This window comes from Dendrobates tinctorius, unplaced genomic scaffold, assembly GCF_039654945.1.
Source record: "Dendrobates tinctorius isolate UK_male_01 unplaced genomic scaffold, ASM3965494v1 ptg000104l, whole genome shotgun sequence".
Lineage (NCBI taxonomy): Eukaryota > Metazoa > Chordata > Amphibia > Anura > Dendrobatidae > Dendrobates > Dendrobates tinctorius.
In genome coordinates, this window is record NW_027361772.1 from 15,870,054 (window position 1) to 15,897,079 (window position 27,026).

The following is a 27,026-nucleotide window of genomic DNA, read 5'->3' on the forward strand; positions in this document are numbered from 1 at the left end:
ATGTCCACTATTTCGTGGTAGGATGCTAACTTCAACGGGGAAATGGAGGATCTGTAGGTAGATGCTTGTCCCAGAGGTGGGACGTATCCTGCCATTAAGATCTGTTGTGAGACCACCTCTTTAAGGACCTCTATTGATTTGTGATTTTTTTTCTTCGTTTTCTCTTGGCTGCGAATTCTTAGCTGTTTTCAGAGATGGATCTCAGATGCCTGATTAGACAAAAGGATGTTTATCTCTTAGGAAATAATGCCAGGAATCTAACAAAACTGGTTTACTGTCTTCCGCAGCTCAGATTCGGAGGAAAGCTTTGACACGCCTGAAGCCGATATTCCCGTCCCTTCACCCGTCAAGGAGCAAACTCAAGGTAACCGGACGAGCGGATGTCTTTGTGCTCGTCAATGTGCTCGTCCTCGGACCATCAACTATGGCTGGTGTCGCTACACAGGGTGCCCGTAACAGCAACTAGAAACGTCCCCTGTATGGGTATTTGTATCTTCAGATGGGCAGACGTGACCCACTCTGGTTGCGCTACCGGATTCAGTTAAAGTGGCCGTACACCTCACACCTCGGTCGGCTGATCCATCAATTACAGTGGGACCAGTCACCCATGGGTATATGTTCTGCCCAAATTCCTTTATCAGATGTCGGGGGGGGGAATCTGAGATATTAAATTTTAATATGCCTAATTCTCTGCCAGACACCACCGTTGATGGTGATGATCACCGCGCAAATCTAGTCGTCATGTGTATAGTGGGGTAAGGAGGAATAGCTGTCGTCTCAACTGGCTCTCAGCTGACAGGTATGGAGAATGTACGGCCAAAAATTAGGCACCAGCATTTTAGGTGTCAGATATTACAATTCCACCATTACTTCAGGCTCTAATAGTTTTGTTTTTTATCAATTCCTCATCAATTAAAGGATATCTGAATCTTGCCGGTGAATATGATAATTCCTGTAGAAATCTGGTGTGTTAAAAGGTATTCCCATCTCCAAGATCTTATCCCAGTATACCGTTAGTGTAATAATAATTTTATATTAAGAAACGCCTTAAATTGGAAATGTAGTATAGTTCTTCTTATTCTCTATGTCACTTACCCCATGTGCAGGGCATTGCAGGAGCTTAGGTATCCATGGCCACTCAGATAGTGACAGTTTTTAGTGGTTGTAACCATACATACCTAATCTACTTCAATGCCCTGCACATGGGGTATGTAACATCGAGAATCGGAAGAACTATACTACATTTCTAATTAGTGGTAATTACTAATATTAATAATAATAATATTACACCTATTACGTATTGGGATATTCTCTTGGAGATGGGAATACTCCTTTTAAAGGTTTAGGCTGGGACTACACAGTGTGCAGCATTTTACATTCTCTCCTTCAGTCACTTTAAATCAGACTTCGTGTTCACTGTGCTAAATATGTAATGGGGTCCCCCAACCATCAAATCCAGTTTATAGGACTTGTATCATCTTTTGTGAGCAGAGGAGCCTAGGGCATCTGTCGGCCCCTGGACCCAAATATAAGTGCACCGCCCAGAGTCGCCTCAGTAGCCCCTGACTTCTTCTCCAGTACAACCGTGCATAGCATCTCTATGCGCTGCCGCCTGCGCTGTGGTCATCCTCCGCCTGTGATTTCACATTTCCATGCTCTGCTCCCGTATCGTGTGACTGATCAGCTCCTCTCCAGAATATAAAAGCTTCCTGACAGCTTGTTTTCCCCGGTTTGTGATTCAGATACACAGTATGTGGGCGAGTGACTCATAAGATCCGAGGAATCTAAATATATTCCACATTCAGCAGCGTGAATCACCCCAACACTCATGTCCGTGTGTGTGTATATATACAGAGCCGGTTTTAGGCAAAAGTTTAAAATGGGGCCCCAAATACGGTACTAACATATTGCACATCACACAGTAGCATTTCTGTTGTAGTTACATGCGCTGAGTTCAGGCCGCTAAATGAGTGTGATCAACAATATTGAAGTCATTCGACGCTTGTTTCCCGGCCTCTTTCTACCGGCTGAGGAATAATGATGGGACAGAACAATCACTATTAGATCAATCTGTCCCCAAACAGTATCATGTTATCAGCAGCACATCTGCATTTTTCACCGGGGATGTGCAGCTGAGAACAATGATTTTTCTTCCGGCATAAACAATCCAATCACTCGATGAATATGCAGCATTTTTCTTGTTTAGTATATTACACCCTATATTCCTCCATATAGTATAATGTGCACCACAGTCCTCCATATTGTAAAATGCATACTCCATAGTCCTCCATATAATATAATGTGCCCTATAGTCTTCCATATAGTATAATACACTCCCCGTATTCCTCCATATAATATAATGTGCCGTATAGTCCTCCATATAGTATAATATACTACTCAGTCCTCCATATAGTATAATACATTCCTCATAGTGCTCCATATAGTATAATCTACCCCCATATTCCTCCATGTAGTACAATTCACTTCCCATAGTATAATGCACCCCATAGGTCTTCATATAGTATAATTTATACCCCATAGTCTTCGATACAGTATAATGCAGCCACCCCACAGAGAATAATGCAGCCCCGCCATACAATATAATGTAGCCCCCCCATAGAATATAATACAGTTCTCCTCATATAGTATAATGCAGCCCTCCATAGAAAACAGTGTAGCCCCCTCATGTAGTATAATGTAGCCCCTTCATAGAGTATAATGAAGCCACCCCTTAAATTATAATGTAGCCACATAGAATATAATGCAGCCCCCCATAGAATACAATATGACCCCCTCATATAGTATAATGTAGCCCCCTCATAGAGTATCATGCAACCCCCTCATAGGATATAATAAAGCCCCCCATAGAATATAATGTAGCCTCGTAGAATATAAAACAGCCCACCTCCCCATAAAATATAATGTAGCCCCCTGATAGAGTATAAGAAAAAGAAAAAAAGCGGGCATTGCTCCTAATAGTTATCAGAGTAATAAGGGGTACAACTATTGTGCATGTAAACATGTAATGAGCCAAAAAGAAAAAAAGCGCAAATGGAAGTGGACACACCACAAATAGCAAGTGAAAAAGGCTATTGTACGCGATTGAGAAAATAGTGCACAAAAAATATTAAAAACCATGCATAAATAGACATACACAAGCTCCCGATAGAGTATACATGAACAAGTTAACAAGAATAATACATCCTAAATAGGATAAATATACCCCCCCCCCCCGCGTGCAAGGAAATCACAAGTAGCAAGAGAGGGTAAAAAAAAACAAATAAATGGAAGATCATGCAAGCATCCAGTCAGTGTGGACAGCAGTAAAGTATATGTCACAATATAATAAACCCCTTGAGTCAATTAATAATAGAAATAATAATACAAAATCCTGAAACAGAGGGGAAAAAAAGTGATACAAACTCTAAAGACAAGATAGTCCTAGATAAAACAATTCTGACTACCACACACTGACCCATGCTATTAATCGTAAGGTATATCATACATGATGAGGTATATACTTGCCACAGCACGGGATATGGTGATGCCCAAAGTTTCCAACGCGTATCGCTAACCCATGTAGCTTCGTCACTATTTGTTCTCAATAAAAGCCTTTTTCACTTGCTATTTGTGGTGTGGGCCCCTCACAGACTACGATGCAACCCCGCTCAGAATATAGTACAGTCCCCCCATAGAATATAATGTAGCTTCCCCCCCCCAGGGATTATAATTCAACCTCACAGTCCAGTACTCACTTACTGATAAATTTAAAAGAAAAAAAAAAACCCACACACAATTCTCACCTCCTCCTCGTTCCCATGACATCATCGCGCACCCGCAGTGTCTGAGGCAGAGGGGAATGATGGGAGAGGGAGCGTCAGATTACGCGCTCTCCTCCATCATTGCATTCAATTGTATCGGCGTAATGACGCCGGTATAGTTGAATGCGGCGCGCGGGGGGGAAGCAGCGCTGGCTTCCAGGCAGGCCCCCTGACTTGCAGGCCCCATAGCGGTTGCATGGTGTGCCGCCATTATCAGCACACCACTGGCTGGGGGGCCCCTAGGGAGCAGGGGCCCTAGGCAGCTGCCTAGTCTGCCTGCCGCTAACGCCAGCCCTGTGTATATATGTGCGGTATATAATATTTAGTAAGCCATGTGTAATTTCCTTTACATTTCACAGATACTTGCTACTTTGTATTGAGAGAGAGATATATGAAATATACACATACATAAAGTTGGGTAAAAAAGAAAGATGAAACGTGGAAGAGTCTTTCAGCATGATAATGATCCCAAGCACACCACCAGGGCAATGAAGGAGTGGCTTCGTAAGAAGCATATGAAGGTCCTGGAGTGGCCTAGCCAGTCTCCAGATATCAACCCCATAGAAAACCTTTGGAGGGATTTGAAAGTCCGTGTTGCCCAGGGACAGGCCCAAAACATCACTGCTCTAGAGGAGATCTGCATGGAGGAATGGGCCGACATACCACCAACAGTGTGTGCCAACCTTGTGAAGACTTAGATAATTCGTTTGACCTCTGTCATTGCCAACAAAGCATATATAACAAAATATTGAGATGAACTTTTGTTAATGATCAAAAACTTATTTTCCACCATAATTTGCAAAATAAATCTTACCTAATCAGACAAAGTGATTTTTCTGGATTTGTTTTCTCATTTTGACTCTCATAGTTGATGTCAATTACAGGCCTCTCTCATCTTTTTAAGTGGGAGAACTTGCACAATTGGTGGCTGACTAAATACTTTTTTCACCCCTAAGTGAAACAGACTTGTGGAGATATCCGCTGCAGCAGATCCACCTGTCCACTCGTGACAAACCGAAGGTAAAAAAAAAAATGGGTAGATTTTGGATTTAATCTGCGCTGCTGAATGATTCAAGGTCCAAAACATGTAGCAATTCAATTGTGGATTTATTCAACGCGTTTCAAAGTACTGAAACGCCTTTGCTAAATCCACAGTTGAATGGCTACATGTTTTGGACCTTGAATCATTTAGCAGCGCAGATTAATTCCACAATCTACCCATTTTTTTACACCCCTAAGTGAAAAGGGCCAAATTGTACCCAAAGTGTCAATATTTTGTGTGGCCACCATTCTTTTCAAGTAATGCCTTAACTCTCTTGGGCATGGAGGTCACTAGAGCTCCACAGGTGGCCACTGGAAACCTTTTCACTCTTCCATGACCACCACAGAGCTGGTGGATGTTGGATCTGACGATGGGGATGGGTTTCAGGGTGATGTGCAGTGCTAGTTTCACGCCCTACATAGCATTTAGCTATGGACGTATGGTTTCATCTGACCAGAGCACCTTCTTCCACATGATCACACTGACTCTTACATGGCTTTTTGCAAAAAGCAAACAGGACTTCTTATGGCTTGCAATAAAAAATGGCTTTCTACTTGCAACTCTTCCATAAAGGCCATATTTGTGGAGTAGGGCTAATAGTTGGGGATAGATTCTCACACCTGAAGTTTGTGGCCCTGGCAGCTTTTCCAGAGTGAGTGACCATGGGCATCTTTGCATCTTCTCTAATTAGTGCTTGCCTTGCTTGGGATGTCAGTTTAGATGGGTGGCCATTTCCTGGTAGGTTTACAGTTGTGCCATACTTCTTCCGTTTTTGGATGATGGATTGCACAGTGCTCCGTAAAAAGTTCAGAGCTTTGCCTTTTTTTTTTTTTTTTTCCTAACCTTGCTTTACCACAACTTGATCCCTGACCTGTCTGGTGTGTTCCTTTAATCTTCATGAGGCTGTTTGATCTCTAATGTTCTCACACAAATTTCTGAGGCATTCATAGAACATCTGTAGTTATGCTACAAATAAATTACACACAGGTGGACTGAATTTACTAATTGTGACTTTTGGGGACAATTGGTCCCTCAGGATTTTATTTAGGGGTATCAGACTACAGGGGGCTGAATATACATGCACAGCACAATTTTCAAATGTATATTTATATACAAGCTTGGAAGCCTAAGAACACCATCCCAACTGTGAAACATGGGGGTGGAAGCATCATTTTGTGGGGTTGTTTGCCTGCAGGAAGGACTTGTGCACGTCACAAAATAGTTGGCATCATAAGAAAAGGAGATTATGTGGCAATACTGAAGCAACATCTCAAGACATCAGCCAGGAAGTTAAAGCTTGGGCGGAAATGGGTCTTCCAAATGGACAATGACCTGAAGCATACTGCCAAAATGGTATCAAAGTGGCTTAAGGATAACAAAGTCAATGTTTTGGAGCGGCCATCACAAAACCCTGATCTCAATCCGATTGAAAATTTATGGGCAAAGCTGAAAAGGCCGGTGCGAGCAAGGCGACCTACAAACCTGGATCAGTTACACCAATTTAGAATCATAGAATCGTAGAGTTGGAAGGGACCTCCTGGGCCATCTGGTCCAACCCCCTGCTCAAAGCAGGATTCGCTAAATCATCCCAGTCAGATGTCTGTCCAGTCTCTGTTTGAAGACTTCCATTGAAGGAGAACTCACCTCTTCTCAATTTCAATTTGTCAGGAGGAATGGAACTAAATTCCGACCAACTATTGTGAGAAGCTTGTGGAAGATCCACAAACGTTTGATCCAAGTCATTCAGCTTAAGGGCAATGGTACCAAACGCTAATGAAATGTATGGAAACTTTTGACTTTGCAGTAAGTAATAAAAATGCCTCAAAACATTCGCACTTCTCATTATTCTGGCATTTGACAAATAATAATAATTATGGTAATCCTAAGGTACTCCTCCATTGTGTTGGGTTCCTGTGTGGTTCTGGCGGGGGGGTTATGTTCCTTTTATGACGTGGGCCTATTCCTGTCTTGTTTACATTTTGCATTGAATATTCGGTGTGTCCTCAGACCACATACCAGCCAGCACTGGAAATAAATGTCAGGAACATTCTCTACTAGAAAGATTCTTGGCATTTTTTTTGTATGGCTGCTTCAACAAGGCATCTGACATCTTAACCCTTCATTGGTCAAAATCCTTGTTTAAGCATCCTTAGGGGAAAAAAACACATTCCTGTCGTGGAGAATATTCCATTGATGTGTAATATACCTCTGATAAGACTGAGTGTCCTTTCCTGTGTGATCTTGTACAGATCTGTAGTCATGGACATTAGTCGGCCTCATGTATACGTTCTTAGTGCCCAAAGACCATTTTCAGCTTCCATTTTCTAAAATGCTCTCAAAAAAGAATAATGGCCTCTTACTGTGGTGTGATCAATCGAGACTAGTGCAACCTGTAACGCCATCAGATTAAATCCATATGAATTGAATAGAAGTCCTTGTATTAGTTGACATTAACCCCTTCACCCCTGCGTCTGTTTTCGCCTTCCTGACCAGTTCAAATTTTAAAATTCTGACCAGTGTCCCTTTTATGTGGTAAGAGCTCTGGAACACTTCAGTATATCCCAGTGATTCTAAGAATGTGTTTTTTTTCGCAACACATTGTATTTTCATTTTAGTGATAAATGTAGGTTATTTTTTGCATTTATTTGTGAAAATATCAGAATTTTAGCAAAATTGTGACAAATTTTTAGTTTTTATGTCCTAAAACCGGAGAGTTATATCGCACAAAATAGTTAATTAATAACATTTACCACATGTCTACTTTACATATGTATTTTTTAAAAATATTTTTTGTCAGGGAGTTAGGCTGGTTTCACATTTGCGTTTTTTAGCGCTGGAAAAAAACGCACACCTGCGCATGCGTTTTTTCCCCTATATTTAACATGGGTGCGCATACCTGCGCACTGGTCAGCGCATGTATGCGATTTTCATGCGCTGCGTTTTTTTGGGGTGTGCGTTGTGATTTTCCAGACGCAGCATGTTGCATTTTTTGGCCCTGCAAAAAAGCGCATGCGCACATATGCGCATGTTTTGCGCTAAAAATGGCCATTATAGCCTATGGATGCGCATATGTGCGCACTGGCATGCTCATGTATGCGTTTTTTTGCATATGCGTTTTTTTTTTTTAAAACCATGGAATTTAGGGGTTTGGGTTAGAGTTAGGGTTAGTTAAGGGGGTTTAGGGTTAGGGTTATGGTCAGGGTCAGGGTTAGGGTTGGGGTTTGGGTCAGGGTTAGGGTTAAGTATGGTTTTGTTAAGGATTAGGGTCATGGTTTTGTTAAGGGTTAGGGTCAGGGTTAGGGTCAGGGTTAGGGTTAGGGTTAGGGTCAGGATTAGGGTTAAGTATGGTTTTGTTAAGGATTAGGGTCAGGGTTAGGGTCAGGATTAGGGTTAAGTATGGTTTTGTTAAGGGTTAGGGTCAGGGTTAGGGTTAGGGTCAGGGTTAGGGTCAGGGTTAGGGTTAAGTATGGTTTTGTTAAGGATTAGGGTCAGGGTTAGGGTCAGGATTAGGGTTAAGTATGGTTTTGTTAAGGGTTAGGGTCAGGGTTAGGGTTAGGGTCAGGGTTAGGGTCAGGATTAGGGTTAAGTATGGTTTGGTTAAGGGTTAGGGTCAGGGTTAGGGTTAGGGTTAGGGTTAGGGTCAGGGTTAGGGTCAGGATTAGGGTTAAGTATGGTTTGGTTAAGGGTTAGGGTTAGGGTTAGGGTTAGGGTCAGGGTTAGGGTTAGGGTCAGGGGTAGGGTTAGGGTTAGGGTTAGTTAGGGTTTAGGGTTTGGGTTAGGGTTAAGTATGATTTGGTTAAGGGTTAGGGTCAGGGTTAGGGTCAGGGTTAGGGTTAGTAAAGTCATGGTTTGGGTAGTGTGAGGGGCCACCTAAAAATGTTGGAAAAAAACGCAAACGCGGTAAAAACGCATAAAAACGCTGCGTTTTTTTCATGCATGCTCATAAAAATGCTTGAAAAAAACGCAGCAGTTGTATGCTTATGTATGCGTTTTTTCAATGCGTTTTTTTGCGGGAAAAACGCGCTGCAAAAAAAAGCAAGTGTGAAACTAGCCTTAGAAGGGTTAAAAGTTAATCAGCAGTTATTCATTTTTCCCCCAAAAATTACAAAAACAACTTTTTTAGGGACTACATCGCCTTTTGAAATGAAAATACACAAAAGTGACACCATTTTAAAAACTGCACCCCTCAACCTGCTCAAAACCACGGTAAAGAAGTTTGTTAACCCTTCAGGTGGTTCACAGATTAAAAAAAAATTTGGAAGAAAAAAAATGAATATTTTTTACATTTTCCCAGAAAAATGCCCTCGCCCACTTTTCCCACTTCTTCTTTCCCTGAATCACTCTTAACACCCATCTTGCCTTTCAGGGTCTGAGGCTTGGGTCTCTTCCACGTACATCCGTGTCAGGACAGAGGGGCTGTCTCCGGGGCTGGCGTGTCTTTAGGGGGTCAAGGTACACTCCACCACAGGTTGTTGCCGCCAGGGCCTTCAGCCGTGTTGCCCGGCCGCATGGCTTCTGCCATACTAATACAGCTGCTTCAGTTTTGGCTTGGGGACCTCAGTCTGGGGTCCGACTCTGGATATCAAATTTTCGCTAAGGGCTCTGGTAGATCTTCTGAAGGCCTAAATCCTCTCTGCCGTATTTCCTGCTCCATCTCTTGCATCTTCTGCTACCATTGAGCCCATCTCAGAGTGCCACATTATAAAACCATTCCATGGTAACTTGTTTTCGATGCTCTCTGCTCACCAACAACGGTGCCAGCCTCCTTTTCCAAGGGTGTACTTTTCCATGGAACCTCCCCTTCCTTGGTGGAGCTACTTCTGGCTCACCTGCCTGTTTTCTGGGAGTCTGTGCCGGTTCTCCATTGATTTACTGCAAAGGGCGTGGTTTCTTTTTCCATAGGAGCGGCACCGCTCACTATAGACCAGCCTCTTTGGAAATGCCACTTCTCAGGCTGGACGGATTTTCGCGCTCTTTCACTTTGTTTACACCCACGAGGGGTGGGTCCGTCTTGCCATTTCACACCACTCACCACCATTTTGCCTTCTGTGTTCATCACCATTTTTTGACTTCACATCTGCCAAGTTTTCTTGATGCATGGATCAATCCTGCTGACTACACCAAATGTAAAGTGCTGCAGAGCAGTAGTCATAACTGCTCTTCAGTCTGTGTTCTGTCCCCGCATAAGGCGAATGAAGATGTGGCTGGTGAATAGGGGCTGGGAGAGATTCCTACCTTTGTTTCCTTAATGCAGGCCAGACAGGACCATGGTTGCTCAGGGTCCGGAGAAATAATGCACACCAGGGATTGTACAGTCCAGACTTGTTTAATTGGAAATCTGGACATACAGCGTATGATTGGTAATACAAAAGGTTCTCCAGAAATGCAGAGTGCTAAGAACAAGGTGTGAGCAACGAAGTGTGGTCGAAAAACTGATGCCTTTCACAGCTCGGTACAAGCATGTATCTCCCGGGTGAAAGTGAAACTAAGAATGGCTGGAAAGAGGAAGAGAAGCCCTGAATCTTGATGCGGAAGTGAAAGGCATGTACAAGAATTAATTAGCTGCAGGCTGCCATACAGAAAAAAAACAATCAGGTGGCAGCAGAGCAAATGCAGAACTATTGTACACGGCATGGAAAATAACACAATCTATGAAACCATATAATCTTAACTTAGACGGAACAGCACAGTCCGGTTACGCTCTGTTACAGACAATTGGTGTCCCAGTGTGCTGTGCATCACACTCACTTGTATTTCACAGGCCTCTGCTGCCTCCAGGCTTCCATCCTCAGGAGCCACTGCACACAATTCAGGGGGACATCAAGTTCTTGACAACAGGCAAACATTTACTACTGAGTTCAAGCTCATCAGGTGGTGGCAGGGCAGAGCACTTCACATATCTTCCTTCTTAGTACAGTATCTTTTCATCTCTGCCACTTGTTCATCCTGTATTACTCCTAAGTCCGTTGACTCAATCGGCCTCAGATTTGCTATCTACTCCAGCAGTGTACCTCGGACCAGCCACCTGCCCACCACATCACAGTTCCATTGCGCAGGGTGTACATGCCCTAATGGATGTGTCTATGGATGCCTATTTTGATACCCAAATCCACCATATCGAGCGTCAATCTGCAATTTATGAAGTTATTTGTTGCTTGTTTACTGTCCTGTTTACACAGACTAACAAACAATGCATCGGAATGATTGCTGCTACAATCATTCAATCCTATCACTTAATCGGCAGCACATCTCCTGATTTACATGAGGCAATATGCTGCCGTATATATACATATACATCGTATACATTTTTGCCTGCATAAGCAGTCCAATCGCTTGATGATTGAGAGTATCGCTCGTTTGTCGGGTGGTCACTGGCATGTTTATGCTGTCTGATAATCGTGAACAAGCGTTCCTACAAACATTTGTCCACCAATTAACTGATCACCTAAATGCATCATAAGATGACTCAGAGTATTTGAAAATGGGTTTTGTAAACCGGACAGCTCCATTTAGTTTGCCTAAAATGTAAGAAATTTCCCTAATTACCATCTAGGATTTTGATTTTTCATTTTCTTTTAAAAGGAAACGTCATGTAAAAAAAAATTTCTGTTCAGGAGGAAAAAAGCGAGTAGAATTGATTTTGTTCATTACATCTACATGGAAAATTATACTTCGCATTACTTTCTTGTTTTGAAGACTGTGGGCGACTTTAGGTCAGGAGACCATTTCATAAAGGAAGCATGAACAATGTAAGTAGTGTCTTTCGAGAAAAGACATTGGGCGGGAGAAGGGGAAATCCTCACAGCCGTTAGTCCCAACCACAATGTTCTACACCGCCCATTTCTGAGAATTCGTGCCGTTCCTACATATTGTGTGCACATTACGTAAAATGACTCTGCTGGACCCCCACTTTATTTAAAGGGGCTTTCTAGGATATGAAAAACATGGCTGCTTCCTTCTAGAAACTGTCCTACTTCGGTCCATGAGTTCCGCTCACCCGAAATGTCAATTTTCATGACTGGATTGTCCCCGAGGGCTGGAATCTGGGATTCAGTTGAGTGGGAAAATTGGAATACAAGACCACTACTTTGGGCATATCAATTTGATGTGTTTGATCCTTATCTTTTCAGCTATAATTTATCAGAGGAGGTTCAGGAGGCCCCAATAAACTTCAGATTGTCAACCAACTCGAATATCAACAGGTTCTTCTGACTTTAATGTGTTCGGGGCCTCCATTTAAATAAATAAGGATGGAGATTAGCAGGTATAATGGTAACAATCGTATTTGGGTCTTTCTTGGTGCCTAAAGGTGACCAAAGGCGTCTCTGCCACATAAGTGGGCATTGGTTGTATACGTGATGGATGGTAGGTGGCCCTGGTAGAGATTTTGTATTAGGCTTCAAAATAGTAAGTCTCCGTTTTAACCGTTGCCTTCAGGACTAAAGGTATATAATGCCATCTTTCATACTTAATTGCTGTGATTATAGCTTTTACATACAACAATCCCATTTTTTTGGCTTAACATGAAAGCGATGTATTTGTAATGTAATTACAGACTAATGCTCCCCGGAGTCACGCTCGCACAATGCTTGTGTTGTGTGTTTGGAAGGAGAAGAGTTATTTTAATACATTACATTACATGAGAATAAGATCTTCGTAAGAAGCATGAATTATGATGCAAGTCCCTATTATTATCCCTTTTATGCACTTTTTTCATATGCTTCAAATACGAACAATCTATATATGTGGGAGAATGTTACCTGCAGTTTGAGGAATATCTGGTCAGGATGGTTTTAACTTCTCTCTACCATATGAATTCTGTTTCTCCAGAATATATTAATTTTGAAATTGCAATTCCAAGAAGGAAAAGTGGTGGTGTTATAGAAATCACAGACTGGATAGACATGTTAATTATATTCAAGTGATGAAAAAGTGGAAACTAAATTTACAAAATATCATTTTTTTTTTTATTAAGTATGGAAATGAGCAACACGTGCAGAAAACATGTCTTGTCTACTATCAATAAGGATAGCTCAGGACTGTTCTGCCACGCTGAGAACACTTGAACAAATCATCAAGATCTGCTGCTGGCAGCTCCATTTGTAATTGATGACCAATGACGTCCCAGATGAGCTCGATGGGAGACACGTCCGGAGATGTTGCAGTAATGATAACACGTTTAGGCTACGCAGGCATATCACAGTAGCAAAAGCAAACTGCTTCTGAGACGCTTTGGTAATATGGCCATATCACTGGTTCCACGACTAAATCAATGTTATGCCAAGCTGTTAGTATAGCTGGAGTAAAGAGTATAGGTGTCCGGCTACATTATGCCACCCCACATCATAGTTCTGGGAGTAGGACCGGTGTACCAGTCACTAGTGAAGGCTTCCTCATGGCATTGCAAAGGGAGTTTCCAGCAGCGGATCTTGATGATTTGCCCAAGTACATTCAGTGCAGCAGAACATTCCTAAGACAACCAGTAATAACCTCATATAGATGGCAGCCAAGATGTGTAAGTGCAGAGATTTCTGTTTTGTAGCGGTTGTACTCTAATTTGAATAAATCGAGGTGTTTTGAAAAAATTCTCTCTTTTTTTTTTTTTCCTTCATCATTTGCAGATGACTAATATGTCATTTCCATAATTCAACGACTTTTCCTTCTTGATGGAGCAATATCAATGTTGAGTAGGGCTAAGCAGAATCATGGAAGTTCAGATTCATCGGATTTGGCCAAACTATGGTCCAACGTTCGGTTCGGGAACCAGAACCCTGACCCCTGACCCTGGACCCGTACTCCATATAAGTCAATGGGAACCTGAACTTTGGTGCTGTAAAATGGTAGGGACTAGGGGGCTGCAAAAGGAAGCAAAATGGGGGTTAGAGAAGGACAACTGCCCTGCAAACAAATGTGGATAGAGAAATTACTTTAAAGATTTTTTTTTATTATTTGATCAGGAGGTGGAGGTCCAAATGGAGGAGTAGAATAGTGTCTTGCATGTGTAGTTTACTGTATTTTTAATAAATGAAAAAAATAATAAATGGGGGAAAAAAAATGACGTAGTGTCCCTCCTTATTTTTAATAACCAGCCAAGGGAAAGCAGACAACTGAGGGTTGATATTAATAGGCTGGGATGGTCCATGGATATTGTCCCCTTCCCAGTCTAATAAGACCAGCCCTCAACTACCCCAGAAATGGCGCATCCATTAGATGTGCCAATTGTGGCGCTTAACCTTGGCTCTTCCTGATTGCCCTGCTGTAGTGGCAATCTGGGTAATTGGATTGTGGGGTTGATGTCAGCTGTGTAATGTCTGCTGATATCAAGCCCAGAGGTTAGTAATGGAGAGGCGTCTGTCAGACAACTGTGGCGCCCCTAGTAGTATGGTCGCCACAGTGGCATTACCTTCCTCCTAGGGAGTGTGATGTCATGCTTGGAAGCAATGAAGGATCTCTCTATAAGACAAATCGGCACACAGCACAGTTCCCACTTCAGGCCAGCAGAGGGAGCGCTGAACCAAACTGGGGGAGGAGCTGCTCTCTGGGGCCAGGAAAGGGAAGTTAGGAGGTGAAGTGTGTGGACGTGGAAAAGAGGAGCTGGAGGATTGAGCAGAATACAGGCTCACTTCTAGCTGTAGCGCATGGTCCGGAGCCCGGTATCCGAGGTTGTATGGATACTGGTGGTCCTGCAACAGAAACCGGAGGAACAAGCAGCTGTAAATGCTCTGTTCCCAACTAAGACTCGGAGGCACAGAAGCAACTTGTGTGAGCCAGAAAGAGGAGGCTACGGCTGTCTGCCATACGAGGGGAGTTCTAAAAGAGAGCAAGCAAGAGGAACTTCAGTGTAACTCAGTACTGCAAGTACCTCAGATAAGCGCTAGGAAGGAGACTACACAACCCATCTGCATAGAGAGATTCCTAAGTTGCTTCCAGGCTAATCAACTCCTGTTCCATCTGGATCCTGGACTGCACTTACAAAGCAAAGTAAAGGTAAAGGAAACTGCACCCTGTTGTGACATTGCCTTCTTCCTGCAACCCCTTCAGCACTGCTACATCCCTTTCCCTCAACACCTATTACTACTGCCCTGGGACTACAGCTCTACCTGTGGGGAGCTCTTACATCTTGCTGCCTTATACCATCTGTCCCAGTGGATCTGCCTGCAGCGTCGGCTTAACCCCTTCATGGCCGAGCACCACAGGTGGCGTCACGTATCATTCACCTATAAACTTTATTCAACTACGTTTCACCCCTTTTGCATGGCCGCCCAGGGCCACAGACCGGGTCACTGCCACTGTGACGTCTCCCTCTAAGACACCGGCCCGGTACCGAGTAACCCCACTGCCCTGGCGGGCAATCCATTTTGGCATCACGAACAGGATTTGCGAAGCCTGGTACCACCGGTTTCTGTGTGCCAGAGACTGTATTGTGTGCTGTGGACTTGTGCAGTTGCCGCCATTACCCCGCCACTTGGCGCACGGGAAGCCAAAGGGGCGTGCCATCGTGGGCGGAGCTTGCAAGAGCGTGAAAAGTGAGGTGCTGCGTGGGAAGAGACCAGCGGGTGGGAAGTGAGGAGCTGAGGCCTGCAGTCCCGGAGTGCCCCCGATCATCCAGCCATGGGGCCTGGCCAACGTTAACTAGGGGGGAAGAGAATGTCTGAGGCAAGAGAAGATGCAGCGGTGAATGCCACTGCACCCCCCCACAGCGCTGCAAGATGCAGGGGCCAGCGCAGTTGCGGCTCCAATGGCACCGCTGAATCCAGCGGCCAGTGCCGCGGCCAGAGCACCGCAATAACAAGCGCCCACCGCAGCAGTCCCCATAATGCCGCTGTCCATGCCCTATATACCGGGAGCGGCCTGGTTATCACAGTACTCAGTGGAGTCACATACCCTGAGTGAATTCAAAGAGAGACTGTGCAGTTTGTTTGCGGTGTATCCTGTGTCTGAAAGCCAAAAGGTGAACATCCTTATTGGGCAGCTAACTGGTGAAGCACAAAGAGAAGTAAAGTCCTGGCAGGACACTGATAAAGAGACTGTTAAAAAGAATCTGGCTAAGCTAAGAAGCACCTTTGACATGCACACTGCAGCTGAAATAAAAATGAGATTCTTTGGGTGTAAGCAAAGAGTGCAGGACATTATACGGGACTATGCTCTTAACCTGCAGGAGGCGCTGCGAGCCATAAAGCAGATTGACCCAGAGAGTGTGAAAGATGGAGACAGACTGTTAAAGGAGAAATTTATTGAGGGACTCCTATCCAGTACCCACAGAGCACAGCTGCGCATCATAGCCCTACAAAACCCTGGTCTAGACTTCGCAGACTCAGCCGTCCAGCGCCCCCTAGGGGTCCAGCAATTACATACCACCAAGAAGCAGCATCTTTCCCTCCGAGCCCTGTGGAGGCTGATGCGCAGACTCTGGATAATGATCCATCTACAGAACTGCGCCTTCAGGTCCAAGAGCTGACCAAAAATATGGCTTCACTTACCAAAACTGTGCAGTCCATGCAGGTGCCCTCAAAGGAGAAGATCCAGCTGGCCTCCAGTCCAGAGTATGTCCTGTGGCTGCGGAAGAAGAGGATCCCGCCACTCTGAGGGAGAGACAATGATCGCTATGACCAGGACCGACGTCCCATCTGTCGTCACTGCCGCAAGGCAGGCCACATCGCAAGATTCTGTTATTTAAACGAGCAACCCCTGGGGCAGAGGGCCAACCCCCAGGAGTAGGACCACAAGGGCCCCAAAGAACTGGCTAGCCAAGTATGTTGGAGGGCGACCGGTCCTCCCAGTGGTGATTGACGGCATCCCCATGAATGCTTTGCTGGACACTGACTCGCGGGTGACCACTATGCCATATGTCCTTTACAAACAGTATTGGGCTGATTCTGAACTTACTCATGGCCCAAGTGATGAGCTGACAATAGTTGCCAGCAATGGTCAGTCGTTGCCGCAAGTAGGATGTAAAGAGATTACCATTAAAGTGGGGCAAGTAGAGTTAAAATCTCAAGGTCTGATGGTTGTAGACATTGATCGATGAGAATGTAACCCACTGATGACCTTAGGTACTAATGTGATTGAAAATTGTCTTGCCGAGGTTATTGTTTTGTTGCAACAGGTGGCTGAGACTGCTGGTTCCAGTGAACGAGTCCTGCAGAAGGAGATCAAGGCCCTGATGCAAAGACAGCAGGTAGAACTGTCTGGCGGAGAAATTGGCAGCGTCAGAGTGAGTGATCCTTTCCCCATTGCGATACCCCCCAGATGTGAAATGTTAATTTGGTGTCGGGCAGCTATCAGCCTCAGAGGAAAAGATTACCAAGCATTGGTAGAGCCAGTGTACTCTGATAGCCGACCCACTGTCCTGACAGCCAGAGGGGTAGTTGATGTCCGCAAAGGGAGAGTACCTGTACGCCTCTTGAATTGTGGGGAGGAGGAGGCCACAATAGTTCGGTATGTCACAGTTGCTAAGCTGCTTACTGTCAGTAACAACGCAATACAGGCAGCAGAGCTCTTGGTCTCATCCGACCAGGCAAGGAACAATGGCTCTGTAAAGCAGCTGGAGGAGTGGTGTCAGCAGCTGCATGTGGGAACTGATTCCACCCCTTCATACCAAAGAGTGGGCTTTACCGAGTGGCTCAGGAGTATGAGCGGGTATTCAGCAAACACCCTCTAGACTTTGGGAAGGCAAAAGGGGTTCATCACCATATCCCCACCGGAGATCATCCACCCATTAAAGAAAGGTACCGGCCTATACCCCCAACACAATATCAATGTGCGAAAAGTATGTTGCGGGAAATGAAGGAAGCTGGGGTGATCATAGATAGTTGTAGCCCCTGGGCAGCTCAAATAGTCATTGTGAAAAAGAAAGCTGGTACCATGAGAATGTGTTTTGATTACAGAAAAATTAACAGCATTACACATAAGGATGCCTACCCATTACCCAGAATTGAAGAGTCATTAGCCGCACTTAAAACTGATATTTTTCCACCTTAGATCTCACTAGTGGGTATTGGCAGGTTCCCGTGGCAGAGGCGGACAAGGAGAAAACAGCGTTTACTACACCAGTGGGTCTCTGCGAGTTCAACTACATGTCGATTGGGCTCTGCAGCGCCCCAGGGACATTTCAGTGGCTAGTGGAGTGCTGTCTTGGACACAATAACTTCGAGACAGTTCTGTTGTACCTTGATGATGTCATTGTTTTCTCCAAGACATATGAAGACCATCTGGAGCACCTGGCTGAGGTGTTTGAAGCCTTGTCCAACTTTGGCCTGAAAGTGAAGCCATCCAAATGCCACCTCCTGAAGCCCAAGGTGCAGTACCTCGGTCATGTAGTGAGTGCAGAAGGTGTGGCACCGGATGCTGAAAAAGTCACTGTCATCCAGGACTGGCAGAAGCCCAGCAACCTCCATGAGGTACGTCAATTCCTCGGGTTGGTAGGCTACTACTGAAGATTCATCACAGGCTTCACTGAGATAGCCACACCTATGCAAAATCTTCTAGTGAGCCAGCCCAAGAAAACCAAGAAGAAGAGTTCTACATTTGAATGGAATGAGGAACTGGAGAGGTCCTTCACTCGACTGAAAATGGCTCTCACAGGAGATGAAGCTCTGGCCTACCCAGATTATGACCAACCATTTGTTCTGTATACTGATGCCAGCAACGTGGGACTGGGAGCAGTATTGTCACAGGTTCAGAATGGCAAAGAGTGATCTCCTACGCCAGCAAGCTTCGTCCCACTGAAAGGAACCCTGACAACTACAGTTCCTTTAAACTGGAGTTCCTTGCCATAGTCTGGGCTCTGACTGAACGATTCAAGCATTACCTAGCTTCAGCCAAGTTTACCATCTTCACGGACAACAACCCACTGATTCACTTGGAAACTGCAAAACTAGGTGCACTTGAGCAGTGATGGATGTCCCGACTGTCTAACTATGAATTTACCATCAAGTACCGAGCGGGGCACAAGAATGGGCGTTCTGGACAGCGCATTGGCAATCTGCCAGATGCAGGAGAAGACCCTGAGGCACTCGAAGAAATAGTTACCTGTCTTCCACCGACCAATTGCGGCCCAACGTGCCCATGGAGTGAGAAACAGACGATCTATCGTGAAAGAGGCCACCCTAAATCCATTGCCTCATCATGACTGGGTAGAAACGCAGGATAGCGACCCCGCAATCCGCCTGGTAAAGGAGCTACTGTCACAAGCTGACTCATGCCCAGGTCCAGATGCTCCTGAAGAAACCCAGCAGTTGTGGATGGAAAGAGGCAGGCTGTTCATCTATGAGGGAAAGCTGTGTCGGAGGAGTATCAATGCCCGCACTCACGAGCTGGTCTGGCAGGTGGTAGTCCCAAAGAGGGAGGCATCAATGGTCTTGGAAGCGTACCACAATGGAGCTGGACACTTCGGATGGAAGAAGTTGGAGGCCTTGCTCCGGGAGAGAGTCTACTGGGCTGGTATGAGGAAGGCCATTGAAAATTGGTGCTGGGAGTGTGGACAATGCAACCTGCGCAGAAAGGACTGTAACAGCCAGCGAGCTCCTTTTGCAGCCAATAATAACTAAACAGCCACTCGAGTTGGTAGCCCTGGACCATGTGAAGCTGGTCCTAAGTTGTTCAGGCTACATTTATGCTCTTACCATCATTGACCACTGCTCGAGAATCCTGGTGGTCGTGCCTGTCAAGGATCAAACAGCCAGGACAGCAGCCAGAGCATTCCGACAGCACTTTTGTCGACCACACGGATATTCCGAGCGAGTGCTTACAGATCAGGGCCCAGCCTTTGAGGCAGAAGTGTTCCAGGAATTCTGTAACTTGTACGGTTGCAAGAAGATCAGGACAGCGCCATACCAACCACAGACCAATGGCATGTGTGAAAAGATGATCAGATGGTGATCGATCTACTGAAGACCTTGCCTTTGGAAGAGAGGAATCTGTGGCCAGAGAAGTTGCCAGATCTGGTAGACCTCTACAATCACATTCCTGTGATTACAATCACATTCCTGTGACTGCACTCCAGCCTATTTAATGAGAGTGAGGCCTGGCAAGTTGCTTATTGATTTGGATATGGGAGTCCTTACACCTGAGGTGACATCACCAGATGCTGACTGGGATATAGAACGGCAGCAGCAGTACCGTAAAGTGCAAGAGTGTGTGGAAAAGAGTCTATCGCAGGCAAGACAAAAATAGGAAAAGAACTACAATCAACATGCACCTGCAGTTCCCCTGTCACCAGGAGAACAAGTCCTAAAGAGGAAGAGGAGGATGCATAAATTGGATGACCAATGGGAAGCTGAACCCTACACCGTCTTACCATCAAACTTCGACAACACTAAAGTGTTCCTTATCAGTAAGGATGGAGGAGAAACCTGATCAGCAGTATCGAGGGATCATCTGGAACTGTACCCTGACCAATTAAAGGAAAAAATGGGAGAGCAAAACAACCTTCAACCCATGGAAGAAGAGAAAAAGGTCAGCACTATACTCGGAGAATTTCCTGCAAACTGGACAAGAGCGAATCAGGCCATAGTGGTGCCAGTTTTGACCTTTCCCCAACTGGTAGTGCAGGAAGAAGTGACTCAAGACCACCCTGAAAACCTGCAAGTACAGGCAGCGGATGCCACACCAGCAGTGGAGCAAGAGAATCCTCGCCCTGGCAGTGGTGAATCTGTCATGCCCACGGTGAATAGAAGTGGTCCTAGGAAATCTAGTATCCCTGTGCTACGCAGAACCACCAGTAGTGTATCCAGTACAACACGCACTACACAGTAGTTACCACAAGGCATCCAGTAAGGTCCCCAACAACACCAGTGCTATGTAGATCTGTCCGTAGTACCCAAGGTATACCACCCTTCAGGTTTCGTGTGTAAATAAGTTACGCAAATGGTAAAATGTAAATATGCAACCTTTTCAAGCTTATGTGCCTACAGAGACTCTGTAAGAATCTTTTTAAACATCTTATTTTGTTTTGATAAACAATTGGGCCACAGGACTATGTGTGGCCAAAACTATACTTGTACCTAGTTTACCAAATGCTCAGGAAATGGACCATGGACATTGATGCATGGACTAATCGTCAAACGAACTATTTTTGGAGCTTTGGTTTTTTGTAATTTTTCATTTTTGAAATCTTGTAACGTTACAATTGTTCATTTGCTTAATATGTTTGCATGTTTTCTCAGTCCGGGAGTACTGAATTGCACTAGGGGGGGAATGTGGCGCCCCCAGGAGTATGGTCGCCACAATGGCATTACCTTCCTCCTAGGGAGTGTGATGTCATGCTTGGAAGCAATGAAGGATCTCTCTATCAGGCAAATCAGCACACAGCACAGTTCCCACTCCAGGCCAGCAGAGGGAGCTCTGAACCAAACTGGGGGAGAAGCTGCTCTCTGGGGCCAGGAAAGGGAAGTTAGGAGGAGTTCGTGTGGAGAAGGTGAAGTGTGTGGACATGGAAAAGAGGAGCTGGAGGATTGAGCAGCATACAGGCTCACTTCTAGCTGTAGCGCATGGTCCAGACCCCGGTATCCGAGGTTGTATGGATACTGATGGTCCTGTAACAGAAACCGGAGGAACAAAAGCGGCTGTAAATGCTCTGTTCCCAACTAAGACTTGGAGGCACAGCAGCAACTTGTGTGAGCCAGAAAGAGGAGGCTACGGCTGTCTGCCATACGAGGGGCGTTCTAAAAGAGAGCAAGCAAGAGGAACTTCAGTGTAACTCAGTACTGCAAGTACCTCAGATAAGCGCTAGGAAGGAGACTACACAACCCATCTGCATAGAGAGATTCCTAAGTTGCTTCCAGGCTAATCAACTCCTGTTCCATCTGTAATCTGGATCCTGGGCTGCACTTGCAAAGCAAAGGTAAAGGAAACTGCACCCTGTTGTGTCATTGCCTTCTTCCTGCAACCCCTTCAGCACTGCTACATCTTTGTGCCTAAGACTACACCCTTTCCCTCAACACCTATTACTGCTGCCTGGGACTACAGCTCTACCTGTGGGGAGCTCTTACATCTTGCTGCCTTATACCATCTGTCCCAGTGGATCTGCCTGCAGCATCGGCTTAACCCCTTCATTGCCGAGCACCACAGGTGGCGTCACGTATCATTCACCTATAAACTTTATTCAGCTACGTTTTACCCCTTTTGCATGAACGCCCAGGGCCACGGACCGGGTCACCGCCACTGTGACACCTCCCTCTGAGACACCGGCCCGGTACCGAGTAACCCCCACTGCCCTGGCGGGCGATCCACAACCTTATTACTAACCCAGTAAGTAAAAAGAGAAAAAAAAACACAGAAAAAAAATCTTTAAAAAAAAAAAATAGACTCCAACAATTTCCCTTTTTCTCCCATTTATTAAAAATGAAAACCCCACACTAGTCCGCCGTAGTACAAATGGAATTCCCACGCCGGTCTGCATGGATGTCTCACAACGATCCAGCCTCATTCAGAGAACGGGGCTCCATAGACTGGAGCAGCAGTTGGGTCTCACACCATACTCTGCGGTGACTTATGCAGCCTCGGCAGTAACGTCATCACCCGTGAGACATGAATGCGAGTGACTTATGCAGCCTTAAACAAGGCTGCTTAGTTCGCTCTCAGTCATATCTCACCGGCGATGTCGTCTGTAACGTCATCACTCATGAGACATGACCGCAAGTGACCTATGCAGCTTCGAGATTGAGGCTGCGTATGTCACTTGCGGTCATGTCACAGCTCATCATTCGGCTCTCACAATGTACTACGCGAGACCCGGCAGTGTCTGCTGCTCCAGTGTATATCCAATGTATGAGGAGAGGGAGAGTCGGCTCACCAACAAGACCATAGTGGTGTTCGCAATGTATATATCGCACGGAGCCGGCCAGATCCAGGCATAGCTAGTAATCGGCAGGGAAAGAAAAGAAATCCTCCAGCGATGACACAAGTTGTGAATTTAAAACTTTTACATTTCTGCGTTAAAAAAGTCGGTGCCTCCATCATGAGAACAATATGGGCACCAATATGGAAAGAACCCCACATGTGCTATAGGTCCCCTGAAGAGTGTAGTCTGATGAAACGCGTGAGGACACACTGAGGGACAGTGCAAGGCCTCAACAGGGCTGGTTGTGGACTGCCCTTGTCAGGGTGGGAGTTTGGGGAGTCAAGATATTTTGGCCATTTTAGGGATTTATAGGGCTATTTTGCTGACTCGTTATTCCTGAAAGGACTTCTCCGTATTCAAACTCTCCCAGGACCTTACTACCTATACAAATGGGTGAGACCGATCCAGATATTTATTTATATCTAATGGAGCATTGGCCTTCCACTCCTTACCAATCTTTGCCTCAATACTTATAGCCTGATGGTTAGGACTACCGTATCTCTGTGTCTTTCTGACCACTGCTAATATATAGGACATTGTTGTTTACTGAGATTGTGTAGCTAATCTTATATTGCAGGCTATCTATAGCAGATGTATTTAGTCCAATCATTGTATATTGCAGAATTGGATTTGAAATATTCGTGTGGACTTAGACTCCTTGATAGCTGATTTCACCATCAATATAGATGTCCATCTTTTCCAATATATACAATTTACCTATATGATTAGAACATCTATATGGTGTATGTGATTGTATTATTAGGCCTATATAATTGCCTTCTGGTTTCGTTGCAGCTATAGGCTTTTTTTAGGCAGCATTTATTATATTTTCTGTACTTTATTGAAAGTCAAGTTTTAGATCTCACTTTGCTGTTTTTCAGGAATTTTCTTTCAAATAAAGATTTTTTTTTTTAAATTTTATTTTTGTAATCGGGGTGTCTGACAGACGCCTCTCCAATACTAACACGTAGGCATGCGCCAGCTGCTGACATCTGTCCCACAATCCCATTACCCTGATTGCTACCACACCAGGAAAATCGTGAAGCGCTGAGGCTAAGCACCAAAATTGCTGCATCTAATGAATATGCAATTTCTGGAGTGGCTGAGAAACAGCAGAGACAAAGCAGACAGCTGGGGACTGATGTTAATAAGCTTGAAGGGGCCATGAATATTTGCCCCTTCCCAGCATAATAATACCAGCTTGCATCTGTCTGATTTCCCTAGGCTGGTTATTACAAATAGGTTTTTTGTTTGGTTCTTCCAGAGAAAGAGACCTTATTTGGCCTAATAGATTGAGGCTCTGAACATGGAATTCATATGTAGTAACTTGAATTTCGTAACTGTGTGTCTATGAAAATTGTTTCCAAGAACAGGACATTCCCCAGATTTGAAATTTTATGAATGACCACATATTTTTAAGATTTGAGTTTTACTTCTTAATGCATCCCCAAAAGTATTGCATTATTTTTTTAAATTTATTTTTTTCATCCCATGTTTTATAGGTTTGGCAGAAACAAAGAAAAATGTCACCAAATGTCTGTCCGAATTATCTCTTAATGAAAACAACAATATAACAAGTAATGGAACCTTAGATGTTTGCCTTGAAACCAAGGTGGACAGAGTTACAAGTGTGTCTGATGGTCCTATCATGAAGACATCGAATTGTGCAGTCCAAGAATCCATTCCTGAGAGCACGGTGGTACAGCCACCAGAAGATCCATCTGTAGTTAAACTTATTTTTCCATCTGATGACAACGATATTCAGCAAAAAATGGTAGAGGGGAAACATTTGATAGAAGATGACCAGTTCAATAATAATAAAGGTGTACAGTCAGAGAATGGCTTTGCAATAGATTCTTCTGAGCAAAACTTTGACCAAGATTCAATGGAATCACCTGAAAATGTTCAAAACAATCCCGCAAGGAAAGTTCTAAAATCTGTCAGTAAACTTCCATCAAAGATGATAAGAGAGAACAGCCCGAAATCAACAACCAAGAGCGGAGATATCTCTTTCAACCCAGAGGAGGTCCCTCTTTCCAAATCTTCTCATAATTTTGACCCTAGCCAGTGGGATGACCCCAATTTCAATCCATTTGGTGGAAAGTCTACCTTGTCTTCCTCTCCTACTGTGACAAAGGCACCAACTGGCTTCAGCAAAGACTTTGATGATGATTCTCTGGACCATCATAAGCCATCAAAGACTTTGTCCAGCTCTGAAACGGATCTTTCCCAGGAACCTAAACCAAGGAAAGGGACTGGAAGTGCCCGGTCCTCTCCAAAGTTGGGAAGATCACGCCTAATTACGCAAGTATCCCAATACCTGTATCACCTGATGCCACTGTTCCCTTATGATTGGGATAGAATAATTGTACTAGAATACCGTATATATTAAAATGATTTGCTTCAAACTCACTCAAAATACGGTAGGTTACCTTGTCACCCTGAACACATTGTTGAAGACCACATGTCCATATTTTTGTTCCGTAATGAATTTCAGTTTTCATTGGCTAGTTTCAGGGTTTTAAAGGGGCTGATTCAGAAATAAATTGAGATATCCCAAATTAAATGGTAGGTTCAACCTATAATTTAGACAAATTAACATTATTGAAGCTGAACTGCAATATCTCATAATCCCAGGTGTGGTGCTGTATTGTGGAATACATTTATCAATGATTGCAATCCTCTTAATAGTCGACACAGACAGACAGTGTCAGACCGAAGAACACTGGACCCACCAGAGGATTTAATTCTGAGGGCCCCATAGCAGCTGCAAGGTTTGCACTATGAACTCTCCTGAGGGAGAAGCCAGGGCCCACTGGAGGATTCTCCAGTTCTCTGGTGGGCCACTCCAACCTTGCAGACAGAATAACTCTATAAAAGTCATACCTATTCCCTTTTATGTTTTGAAATGTATCCTTCATGTTTTGTTTTGTTTTTTTTTCATGATAGCAACACTAGGTAGCATGATTTACTCAGAGGCAGAAAAGTGCAAAATTAGCACCCAAATGTTCCAAAAACATGATAAAGCTCAAGCCTCCATAGAATATATAATAATGGGAGAAGAAAATGAGCATATATATAAAATGGCAAATTTTATTAGTCTGATATCATAACAGTAATAATAGTATACATATAGACAGTACATGATGCAAAAATGAGGGACCAAACCCAGGGTCCAATGCCAGCAGAAAGTACAAATGATCAGGCGCACGGTTACCCCTGAAATGGATAATAAGGTGCTTAACATCTAGATAAAATGACCAGGCGAGTGCCAATCAAAAAAATAGGGGCAACCAGAGTCAATATAAAAGCTGGCGCAGACCACCAGGAACGAACCCAGGATTGGCCCCCAAACCCCGGTGTGCTGTCCCGATATCACGTAATAATACCCCAGTAAGGAGTCCCCCGCAACTGTTCATACAATGTAATAAACAGAAGTAACAATTGTATGGCTCAAGTAAAAAAAGGGGGAGAGTAACGCTTACCACTGGGGAGTGGGCACAGGACACCAGGTATGAACCCGAAGGGGGAACCCCTGACGCGCGTTTCACCAGAAGTGGAACGGCTTTCTCAAGGGTATTACGTGATATCAGGACAGCACACTGGGGTTTGGGGGCCCATCCTGGGTTCATTCCTGGTGGTCTGCGCCAGCTAATATTTATATTGACTCTAGTTGCCCCTATTTTTTTGATTGGCACTCACCTGGTCATTTTATCTAGACGTTAAGCACCTTATTATCCATTTCAGGGGTAACCGTGCGCCTAATCATTTGTACTTTCTGCTGGCATTGGACCCTGGCTTTGGTCCCTCATTTTTGCTCTCTCCTTTTTTTTTATCTTGTACTGTCTATATGTATACTGTTATTACTGTTATGACTTTTTGATATGAAAGTAATAAAATTTGCCATTTTATATATGCTCCTTTTCTTCTCCCATTATGTTTTCTTCCATATAGTTTCCGATTTTACTGTTTCCTGTTACTTCATATAACCTCACTATAACACCATAGTTGTTCTCTTCATATTCCTTGTCCATATCATAGAGTAGTATTCCATTCATCTACTTGTCTTCACCATTTTTTTTCTATTCATAGAGCCTTTCCACCATCACTTAGGTTATTTAGCCAAACCACAGTCTTTTCCAAAGGGAAAAAAAGCCTTCACCGCGACAAAGCTTGTTAATGGGTTGTCCTTCTTTTGGGGACATTTTTTTTCTTAAATATATGTATTTGGGGTTAAAAATGTATTTTTGCAATTGGGTTACATTAAAAATGTAGTACTGTTTTGCTTTTATAGGTTTTTAGTTTCCTTGCACATTCAACC

At 44.3% G+C, this 27,026-nt stretch overlaps 1 protein-coding gene across 4 annotated transcripts in view; it reads left to right on the plus strand.

Moving 5' to 3' along the window:
- TACC1 (transforming acidic coiled-coil containing protein 1) overlaps positions 1 to 27,026 on the plus strand; it is a 122,341-nt gene that overhangs the window by 35,599 nt on the left and 59,716 nt on the right. For all 4 annotated transcript variants that reach the window (XM_073588815.1, XM_073588813.1, XM_073588814.1 and 1 more), the window contains exons 2-3: positions 288 to 364; positions 24,208 to 25,009. In XM_073588815.1, coding sequence (XP_073444916.1) covers positions 288 to 364; positions 24,208 to 25,009 — 879 coding nt within the window. The remainder of the gene's footprint in view (positions 1 to 287; positions 365 to 24,207; positions 25,010 to 27,026) is intronic.